Source organism: Notothenia coriiceps, unplaced genomic scaffold, assembly GCF_000735185.1.
Source record: "Notothenia coriiceps isolate Sejong01 unplaced genomic scaffold, NC01 NC01_scaffold00022175, whole genome shotgun sequence".
Classification (NCBI taxonomy): Eukaryota; Metazoa; Chordata; class Actinopteri; order Perciformes; family Nototheniidae; genus Notothenia; species Notothenia coriiceps.
Genome location: NW_011354876.1, coordinates 1 through 11,134, shown reverse-complemented (window position 1 = coordinate 11,134; position 11,134 = coordinate 1). Strand labels below are relative to the sequence as shown.

Sequence of the window (11,134 nt, the reverse complement as noted above, 5' to 3'; positions counted from 1 at the left end):
GTTAAAAGTGGGGTAGGTAAGTTTGAGAAACCGTCTCAAGATACAGTTTTTGTTATATTCGATGGAATGCTCTTAACATCCCGATAGCAATGAATATCTTAAGTGCTTTGACAAAAAAATCCATAAAAGAATGTCATCTGTGGAAGCCGTAGTACTGTAAAAAGCACGACCAATCATTTTAGCCGGCCCGGCTAAATGACTGGATGGCCTACCTACCTGTCAGCCTTCCATCTGTTCACAAACTTATCTCGTGCCCTCATTTGTCATGTGCGCGTTCGTGTGTGTTGGAGGAGGGGCTTTGTAAGGAAGTGGCAGATTTTTTCCGGTTGTGTATTTTCAAATTTTCTCCAAAATTACCTACCCCACCTTTAATGCCAGTTGGTCTTCATAATGCAATGCAAAACCACAGAACACAGAAGATTTTCTCTATAAAATATGCTAGAAGAATTGGTTTTCACAGTCAGTGTTATTAGCAACAACATTGACTCGAATGCATTTTAATTTACCATTGCAAAAAAAACTTGAAACAGTTGGTTGGCCCATGGGGCAAAAATTGGAGAAAATAGTAGAAAATATTCTTTGTAGTGATGGCTCTAGATTGAATGCCTAATAAATGCTGGTCATAAATGCATGACTTTCAGTGGACCTATAATGTTTTTTGGAGCTTTCCCTTTCCTGTAGTTTGTTATAGGTTTTTGTGCATGTAAATGGTCTGCAAAGGCTAAAATCTCTCCCAAACACTCCTTTACAAGTTGGCCAACAAGTTTAACACAGGCACAACCATTTATTTTATCAAGCAAAACCAATGAATGTCCACATTTAGTGGCTACAATGGCTACATTATTTGTACTATTATTATTAATTTGAATGACTTCAGGAAGCACATGTCTATTCAGGTTCCAGTAACCAGGCGATGACCATAGAGCATGAGGCGTAGCCTGTGGTGGAGAAACAAGAGACGTCTTCAACCCAGAAGAGGTGAGTTTACAGTCTCATAGAATCTATCCACGTCTCAAGTTATTAAATCAACAATAATATGTCTTTCATTCAACAGGTGTACGGCACCCTCCTCAGTGTTTGTGACTACCAGAACTTGACATTGTGATGACATCATCAAGAATAGTTGTTTCCCATAATTCACCTTGCTTCTGAGAGGTTTACGCGACGGATATCACAGCAGAAAAAAAGCTTATCATCATGATCGGTATTACTCTTTTTGCTATCACCAACAGTTTTTGCTGCTATCCTGAAAGTATTGGGGCTTCAGAACGGGAATTGAAATTAAAATTGCATTTCAACAATCACGTTTGTACATGATAAGCACAGAGCAGCTATGGAGGGGTGTTTTTTTTAACACTTTGTACACTAGGAGATCATTCTGAGCTGCTATTGTGATACTGTCAGAGAAAAATAAGGATTGTTTATGTCATTCTCGTAGCTTAGCACAAAAATAAAGGCTGTTATAAGTTTGCCAAATGTTTGCACATTGAGTATAGACTAGTGGTGTTAATGTGATGTAAGTGATGTTTCTTCAGCCATTTATTTACTTCAGGAGGGGGGGACTGATGCATGCTCTCATCTCAGGATGTCAACTCAATCACACCCATTTGTAGTGAAAGATGTTACCCCCTTTGCTTGGATTGAACAAAATAAAAGAAAGTGTAGAGGTTAGTAATTCCATTTGAATAAGGGCTCTTCTTACTGGTTATAGCATGAGTGAGGATGTTGCTGTCACACTGCAGGTGCCGTGACAGTGTTTTCCCCTGCCAAGTATCCAAACTGCTGTCTGGTACTCTGGTACACGTCAAACTGCTGGACAGAAGCCCCCCGCCCGTCTCTGGAGGCGAGCAAAGCTTCGGTTTAATGCTGCAGCTCTGTTCCTCATCAAAAAGCAGAAACTGTCCTGTTTTTCTAACTCGCAATGAGAATTTGTGGATGTACCGCAGAGCAACAAAAAAAAGGCCCAGCTGCTTCGTACAGGATATTTTCACTTTGTGAGTCTCTTCTTATCTTTGGCTGTAAATGGCTGTTATACTATTGGTAGAATGTATGCTTATTTAAAAAAAGCTTCATTACGACCGTCAGTGTCAATCTATATTTTTCTATTCTTCTCTCTCTATGACTCCAGAGAAAATATTTGTGAGGCGATGTACTGTACAGTTGTGATGCCTTATAACAATAAAGATTATCTCGTCTCCAGCCTCCCGATTCAGCTCTTTGTTGCACTCCAGTGAGGATATCTCCAGAACAGAGCACACTGCAGTCACACTTTCAAACTTTAGTACTAGTATCAGTATCCGTATACCAGTATTAGCGTCTGATATTAGTATTAGTATCCTAGTATTTGTATCAGAATGCTATTTTTCAAACCATCCTTGTATTATTAGTATTAGGGTACGAACATTACTGTTAGTATCTTAACATTAGATTTGAACTCATCCGGATATAAGTATTTTTTGTTGGAATATTAGTATTGGTATCCAAATGTATATTTTAGTGTTTGAATATTAGTTTTAAATGCATTTTAATGTTAAGTTTACAAATATTAGTATCACAAGATTATCACTGTATGAATATTAGTTTTGAACTAATCTGAATATTAGTATTATTTCCCAAATATTAGTATTGGTGTCCGAATATTGGTATTAGTAACAGAGTACTAGTATTAGTATCCAAATATTAATATAAGTATCAGAATATTACTATAAGTATCCAAATATTAGTGTTGGTATTTGAATATTAATGTTCAAGTCATCCTAACATTAGTAACAGTATCCAAATATTAGTTTTCAACTCATACGAATATTAGTAGTCAAATATTACTATAACTATCAGAATTTGATTATTAGTTTTCAACTCATCTGAATTTAAGTATGAGTATACAAATATTAACATTGGTTTTCTAATATGAGTATTAGTATACAAATTGTAGTATTAGTATCCAAATATTATTACTTAACTCATCCTAGTACTCAACTCAAAGGTATAAGAAGAATGATGTAAATGACTTGATTGTACAGGACTGAGGTCATAAGCATTTTAACAGGAGACCGGAAATATGAAAAGGGCTTAAACTTCAAAGTGTTTAGTAATGTAAAGGCTGAGAGCATTTATGGTAGAAAAGTTTCATGCCTTTATTTACAAAATAATCTAAAAACAATCCTCTTGTATATTGCATATCCTTCTTTTTACTCCGTAACAGTGTGAAAGATGTGTTTGAGGGTCAGGGAGGTGAACGCATGTTGAAGCTACACTTCAACACACCTATGGAAGTTCAGGACACTACTATAACAACACAGCATTTATTCAAACGAGGAGAACATGCGGCTCTTCTACGCAGCATGAATTAACTGGAAAGCAATACAAAAGAAACTCATTCAAAAGGCCAGAACTACTAATTGTAGTTTTTTCCATTGAGTAAAAGGTTTGTCTTCGTTATAACGACTCCAAAACTCTAGTAAACCTTATCATCTCAATTAAAATGTACTCTCAACAGAGTATTCAAGATTAGCCTCACCGTGTCTTACAGCAGGCGAGAGGTTTATACTTTATCATTCTTTCTTAGGGTCTAAATTCAGTATAAATCATTGCAAGACCATAATGCTTTGCTGCTAACATGCAAGAATAATCCATATTGCTCCGAAGAATAAACACGGAAAACTTAGATAGTAAAGAGGAAACTGTGTTGTTGTGTTAGTCTGATTGGAGCTTATTCAGGACATAACAAACATCTTAATACAAACAAAACATTCATGTGCACGTAAACACACTGACTCCCTTTATCATTATCATACAAAGCTCCAATGACAGAGGGCACAATAAATTCAAGTTTAAAATATAAGCAGCTCATTTTAAGGCTGAGCGAGGTTGTTGTGAGACTAAAGGTTTGTGTGTCAAACGGGAACGTAGAAAAGGCAACAAAGAGGAGAGAGACACCAGAAACATTTTTCAGCTTTCCATATAAAATCAGGTTAGAGCTTTTAAAGTGCAAAACATTTCTACAGAACGTTTTTTTTTAGGAAAACTAAAATCCCATCCTCTTAAATATTCTAAACTCCACCAGAACGTGTACACCGATTCTAAGGAATAAAAGTCACACACACGAAGCTAGCATGTGTGAGGACAGCTGTGACTTTCCTTAAAGTATCTAAGGTGAGCAGAGCCTATGAGAAGCAGCTTGCTAAATGATGCGAGAGCTTTTTTTGTTATTCCAATATGTTGATAATCGTCCGGTTGGGGTCACACTGATGGTGCATGTGGACCGCGGGGCGAGGGGCGGGTGTCACGACTGCTGTTTGTTGGCCTCCTCTTCGTAAGCATTCCCCGTCCCGTTCTGGACGTAGGTGGAGCCGGAGCCCAGCCCGTACAGGTGGCCGCAGTACTTTGCATCGTCGATATGATCCTCGAAGAACATCTGTGGAAGATGAAAACACACATGTTGAGAAGAGACACTCTCACTTTCTTTTAGGATCATAGTATATGTGATGAATCGTAGTTTGTTTTTAACCCTCGGGACTCACAGAGAATAGTTGCTCTGATCTCCTTTGATTAAAAATGGCAAAAAATAAGGAGCCCTCATTACACACCAGTGATTACAAATGTTATACTCATACTCATCAGTCCTAAATATTTCCACGAGACAATGGTTGAATGTAAATTTCCCAAAGTATTGTACTTAAGTAAAAAAAATGAAGGTACTTGTACATTATTTGAGTATTTTCATTTTATGCTACTTTATACTTTTACTGTCTTACATCAGGTAGGCAAACAATCTACTTTTTACTCCATTACATTTATTTGACAGATTTAGTTACTTGTTCATTTTCTCATTTAGATAATCAAAACAAAGTGCTAGTGGAGCCTCGCAGCGGCGAAACTGTGGCGCACTCACACTGTAGGTGCGCAACGTTTGGGGGTACGGGTGCTATTAGAGCCTCGCAGATGGCTAGCTGCAGCCCCCTCAGCACCCCCCCACCCCTTCCCGCGTCCATTCGCGATGTCTCGCTGTCTCACAGACCCCACGCAGCAAGCAGGAAATGAACCCAGCTCACACTGTCCGCTCCTCTGCAGCAGCGAGTCACGCAACGTCCCGCCAACACGGCCCCCAGACTCCACGCAGCATTCTCATCTGTTTGTCATTACTGGTGTCATTTTCTGGTTGCTAACGCCATTGTAACACATAATCACTGATGTTCCGCTGTAACGGTGGTGGACTCATCAGAACAGAGTGGGCGAGCTGACCAATCAGAGCACAGTGGGCTCACAGAGAGGGGGGGGCAGGAGCTCCAACAAGGCGTTTAGGACAGAGAGTGAATACACATACTATACAGAGATGCTGTTTGAGAAACCAATGTGAGTTTGGAAAATTGCACAATATAAATCTATTCTAGTAGACCTCAACAATGGAATTATGATCAGTAGAAATGGCCATGACATGGGACCTGTTGGCTTCAAACTAACTGATGAGGGTATCAGTGAACGAGCAACTTACATGGTAAGTGAAAATGTACTGTTTAAATGAATGGAGTGTGGTTGCGTGGAAGAGAGTTTAGATAAAAGCTTCAATTGGTTGTCAGAAAGGGCTATCTGAGGGGAAGGTAAATCAGTGCATTGTTTTCAATTAAGCCTGACCTCTTAATGATTTTTTAAAATGTGGTTGATATCGCTTTTGTCGCTTTTCTATCCTCTCAATTTCAAACAATCCGAGCTATTGCTGTAAGTTATTCTTTGGGCAGGTTTTGTGAAATTAAAATTGGACACACAACTCTTCACCCTGATTGGAGGAGCCTACCTCTCTCATCTTGAAGAAAGCCATGCCTGTGAGTAAGGAGTCGGAGCCGGCCTGGTGCTGCGGTCCGATCCTCTCCAGCTCCAGCTGCTCAGCCACTTCCTGCAGCCCGCCCTGAAAACAAAACACACTCAATCACTGAAAATACAAGCTTTGTATCAAAGTAAAACCACTAACAAGATCACAACAGGAGACACTGTGCTACCTACTGAAATATTTATTAAGGTACCTTCAGGTTTTTACAACTCTTCATGAGGTACTTGACATCGTAAATGACGGGGAAGTACAGGCGCAGAATCTCAAAGAAGTCCACCTCCTCCTCAGGCAGGTTAGCGTTGGACAGAATCTTGATCAGGTATCCAAAGTCATAGCCACTACAAAACACATACACACCATTTAACTATGTTTTATAAAGTGCACACAGCAGGAGGTTTTAAGAGGTCTGTTCAGTCTGTACATTTGAGGACAGATAACTACACAAAGCCACGGCGTTACCCTAAAAAAGTATCTTGTGGTTCAGGCCTTTGATTTAACAACAAGCATCCTACTAATTAGAGGTCAAAACAATAAGATGTTCAGTGTATTCATAACGGCAATTTTATCCCAAAAATGTAGTTAATTTCCAATAAACCACACAAATTTAGATGAAATTAAGAAATACAATGATAAATACAAAATAAATAAATGAAAAACAAAATAACATGAGAGCCTGTTAATAAAGGAGTTTGCTAAATACCTGAAAGGGATGACAGTGGTGTTTCAAACCTAAGCTTTGTTTATTTTCCAAAGCGTGGTTATCTTTAGCCTCAGTTTGCCATGGAGACACAGTGGGAAACTGAGTATGAAACGAAGATGTTAAGCAGTAGATTGTAGACATTTGCTAAAAAATAAAGAGTTACCACTAACTATCAGAGACCAATATAATAAGACATGTTTTCATTTAAATCGAGCAGCAAATTGGAGAACAAATTCCAACAGGAGATTTTTCTTCATTTTAGGTGAGACAAAAACGGCCACAGTTCTGCGTAACATCTTACCTCTCACTAAGGTAAAGACACACAACGTAAATAAAGAATTAAAAAATATAACACACTTCTATAAAGCCAAAGCAAATATCATTAAACGTTTCAACCTAGGAGTAAGAGCAGACTGTAGTTGGGCTGATTTACATTTTGGCCAGGGTGTTCAGATGTACACGATTGAACCGTCTGAACTGGGATAAAGAAGCAAACAGTGCAAATGGGGTAACAGCGCCGCGTTCATTTGTGTTGCGTTAGTATAAACAATATGACAAAATTATCAACATAAAAATATGGTTGTTTAAAAATTGATTAATGGAGCCACTAGTAGGGATGGGTATCGTTAAGGTTTTAACGGTACTACTACTTTTATGGATACCGCTTATCAATCCAGTCTTTTAACGGTACTCTTACCGGTTGTTTTGGAAGAAAAAAAATGAGGTAAAACTAACAACAGTGTTTTAACAAATCGTATTAAATAATGTGATGACAGAACTGTAAACAGAATAGCTGAAACTTTAACAAAATTAATAACTCAGTTACCTCTAGTCATTAACCCATGTTTGTATAATGTAGTTAACTCTGTGTTTTGCTGCTAGCATACATAATACCTGGCGTGGAAATGTTACTCGTGGATGGGGCTACAGAGCTACTAGAAAGACAGTCAAACCCGGTGCATTTCTCCGTCTGAATGTGGTGCACTTTTGCTAAATGTTTAGACTAATTGCTCGTGTTACCGCCCTTAGATGCTAAAGTCTTCTTGCTCTTTTGGCAACGAGCATTGTCCACATCGAGAAGGGTAAAGTTTAACCACACTTTGCAGCGTGTTCTCTCCGCCATCTCCGCCGTGTGTGTGTGTTTTAGATGTCTCCAGCACCGATAAAAAGACCGATAACGTCGGAGCTTAACAGTACCACGGTCTTTAATAATTCCGTCCCTGGGCCCCTTTAATACCGGGTCTCGGTACCCATCCCTAGCCACTAGTGTCTGGTGAGTCACCTTAAGTTTGAGGTTTACTAAAAAAAATCTTGTTTTTCGTTTGGCCGAAACAAGTTATGGATGCGAGTGTGCACGCCACCATCTTGAATCATCACGTCAAATTACACAAGGGTCAAGTGAGATAGGTAGTTGTGAACCTCAGTATGTTCTGTTAAATATCATTAAAGGTGACCTATCATGCAAAATGCACTTTTGTACGTCTTTTATACATGAATATGTGTCCCCGGTGTTCCAGGGAACTCACCAAGTGTCAAAACACAACCCTCTCTATTTTCCTCCATACCCAAATTTCTTAAAAAGGGGCCGCAACGGATCTGATACAGACTGATCCAGATTTGAACACTTCTATGACGTCACAGAAGTGGCGCTACGGCTATAGGGCCAACTCCACCAATCAGGAGGAGACAGCCACGTTCATTGCCGTTCGAAAGCGCTGGAGATGCTGTAGTACATATGCAAGGCCTCTAGATGGCGCTGTTCTCACAGAATCAGCCCATGCAAAGACAGTGTTAAATTGAGCGAAATGAGGAATGGCTAAATTGCATGATCTGTTTGGTATTTTGAAAAATAAAAGGATAAATATGTCTTATATAGGTATGGTCCTACACTATATTATTCGAATATAGCATGATAGGTCAACTTTAAGTCAAATCTCACTGCAGACATGATGACTCTATTGCCCCCTGGTGGCTGGCTGCAGTATAGGTCAAAGACCCCTCCCTTTCCTTGTTAATGAAGGGACATGATCTAAAGTAAACAACAACAATCAAATGACATGTCATTTGAGGTCGTTGTAATTACGGTGATGTGTCAATTTTTATGATGGTTTTAATAATATGATGCTATGAAAGGGGGTGGGACGTCATGATTGACATCTGTGAGAGGGAGGATCGGGATTTGTACCTGTAATTTAAGAGTTTTCATAACTGTGATTGTCTGTTTTTCAAAATAAAGATCTGTTAATATAATCTATAGTTCATACAGTTACTGACCATGTTGCCAGCTAGCTTAGCAGCATATCTGTTAACAGTTAGTCAGAGTCGCACCATCTAGTGTGGCCATACAGTATAAGACATTTGCATGTTTCTGAAACACAAATCAAAAGTCTGTTTCATAGAACATAGGTCAATTGGATTATAAATGTATTTATAAAGATATAATGGTGAGTTGTTGTGTCTTCAAAAAAGCAAATCAGTGACCGTGGTCCAAACACTACTTGGTTATAGCAGCTAGTTGGTTTCCAGGCGGTGCAATCCCCTATTAATATTGCACAGACTCTGGCTGCTAATTTTGTCTTTAGCGTAGGATGTTAGAATCTTATACAAGATATTTTGGCTTAATTTTTGAAGACTGGGAGGAAGTGGAAGATATGTGCTTCATCTTTAATTAACTGACAATCAAAGAGAGAAAACGGAGGGCAAACCTATACGATTCCTTTTTCTTTATGCAGATGCCTAGAGAATATAATTGAAAAAAAGCGACTTACTGCAAAAGCAGAATACCTAGAGTACCTGTGGAAAGACAGCCACTTGACCCCGTCACAGAGCACCACACCTGACGTCATCATCAGCTCTGCAAAGTAAAGCGCCTCGATGCCTTCGTCCTCGTGCTTCTTGAACTGAATCCCTGAAGTGGTCAGGAGCTCGATGGAGTCCTGTGCATACATATCTTCTCTGAAGACAAACACACACCACACAGTTATTATATCAAACACAATGTTGGTACGAGAACAGTAATTGAACCTCATAATTATAAAATAATCTGCCTTTTTATAAGCTGCATCTGAGCCGGTGTTGTCCTGGGAGTTCCAAGTTCTACATTTTTACATCAAACAACATGCATCGTATTGATAGTATTTATAAAGGATAACTGATAAATGTGTAACTTTTATTACTGTTTCATTGGTGTATGCTGTAAGTGAGCTGAGATACTCATTCATAAACACTCACATGCATGCAATGGATGCATTTCAATGCCACATATGGAGTGAAAGAAGCCCAAAAGTAATCTTACATGAGGTTAAACTTAAAATTGAACTGCCATGTCGATGTTCCCGGAGGGTATTCCCCTTGTTCATTCATAAACGTGAGGCCCAGCTGGATTATCTTGAGCAGATCTACATTGCAGCGCAGTAGCTGGTACTGATAGTCGGCGTTGCTCCTGAACTCTCCGATCGGCCTGGCTACTACACCTGGAAACTCTGTGTCCTGCAAGAGAAACAGACAACCCGTTATGCAGAAAAATAATTCTGTCTGCTTCACACAGTGTGCACTCTCTATTAGCACATCTCACCATAGCAATGTAGTTGTATTTTCGGATGACATGTCGGATCCTCTTCAGCTCCTCCTCCAGGTTATTTGCCCAAACCTCACATATTCTTTGACTGTGATCCACAGTGGCAGCGGGCATAGTGCCACTTTATGTAAAGAGACACATGCAAGGGGGGGGGGGAGAAAACACAGTTATCTACCCCAACATGCTGACAGCACAAGTGATGAGAGGTGGCAGGACAAAGGCATTCAGTACATGATTCCTAGGAAATACTGACCAACCATTTGGCTAACATTGTATAATTTGAATTGCAGGAGATACAACCTGCACTTGGGGTTAAATCACAGATGCCAGTCTCAACATTAGGGAAGCTACCTCAGAGTGGGATGCACCTGGGATGCTTCACATTACAAGGAGACATGTTGACAGCTGATTTAGGATGTGCAGGACGTGTTTGGTTGCATGTTGTTAGCATTAGCTCGCTTCAGGCTGTTTGCAGCAGCACTTTGGGCTAGCTAGGTCACCTGCAGCTGATAGCAGGCTACAAACTGAGCTAACCTGAGCAGGACAGTGGAGGCTCTCAGCTGGGAGGATGAGTGCAGGTCTAACACACTCCTCTGGTTCACAGCTAGCACGACGGGTACGTTAAGAGTGTGTGCAAGACATGGAAAAGACGAGTAACTACCTGCACACTGCACATACATACTGTACACACACCAACACACACTTCGACAGTGCAAAGCTCACTGAACTTACCGTTCCCCGAACCGGGCGGGTGTGTGTTTAAGTGTGTGCTATCTGCAAACTGTTAATATGTCTATGTTATTGTGTAAGGGGTTTTGCGCTAACTTTTAAATACTTTATATTCGGTAATGTATCGATGTCAACCTACGGCTGCCATCATAGCTGTGCCTGCCACACGACGTCATCACGTAAAACGGAGACGTGATGTGCGTAAAAGGCTACGTTCTATTTGTTTCGGACTCATCTCTGGTGGAGACGAGTCTGCCTACAGGTGGGAGATGGACCATCTGGTGATCTGGTGTAGGGACAACCA

General features: G+C 39.9%; 1 protein-coding gene across 2 annotated transcripts; it reads right to left on the bottom strand.

The window, feature by feature from the left end:
* Nucleotides 1–3,761: 3,761 nt before the first annotated feature.
* On the bottom strand, nt 3,762–11,000 carry cnot7 (CCR4-NOT transcription complex, subunit 7). Of its 2 annotated transcripts, none has more exons than XM_010780813.1 (7): nt 10,834–11,000; nt 10,099–10,222; nt 9,820–10,013; nt 9,309–9,479; nt 6,018–6,162; nt 5,792–5,902; nt 3,762–4,414 (listed from the first exon to the last, which is right to left on the bottom strand). In XM_010780813.1, the coding sequence occupies exons 2-7, from the start codon at nt 10,213–10,215 to the stop codon at nt 4,283–4,285; spliced, it is 870 nt and encodes a 289-aa protein (XP_010779115.1). In that variant the 5' UTR covers nt 10,216–10,222; nt 10,834–11,000; the 3' UTR covers nt 3,762–4,282. The 2 variants fall into 2 exon arrangements, with proteins under 2 accessions (XP_010779115.1, XP_010779116.1); XM_010780814.1 differs by having other exon boundaries at nt 9,318–9,479.
* Nucleotides 11,001–11,134: the final 134 nt, after the last annotated feature.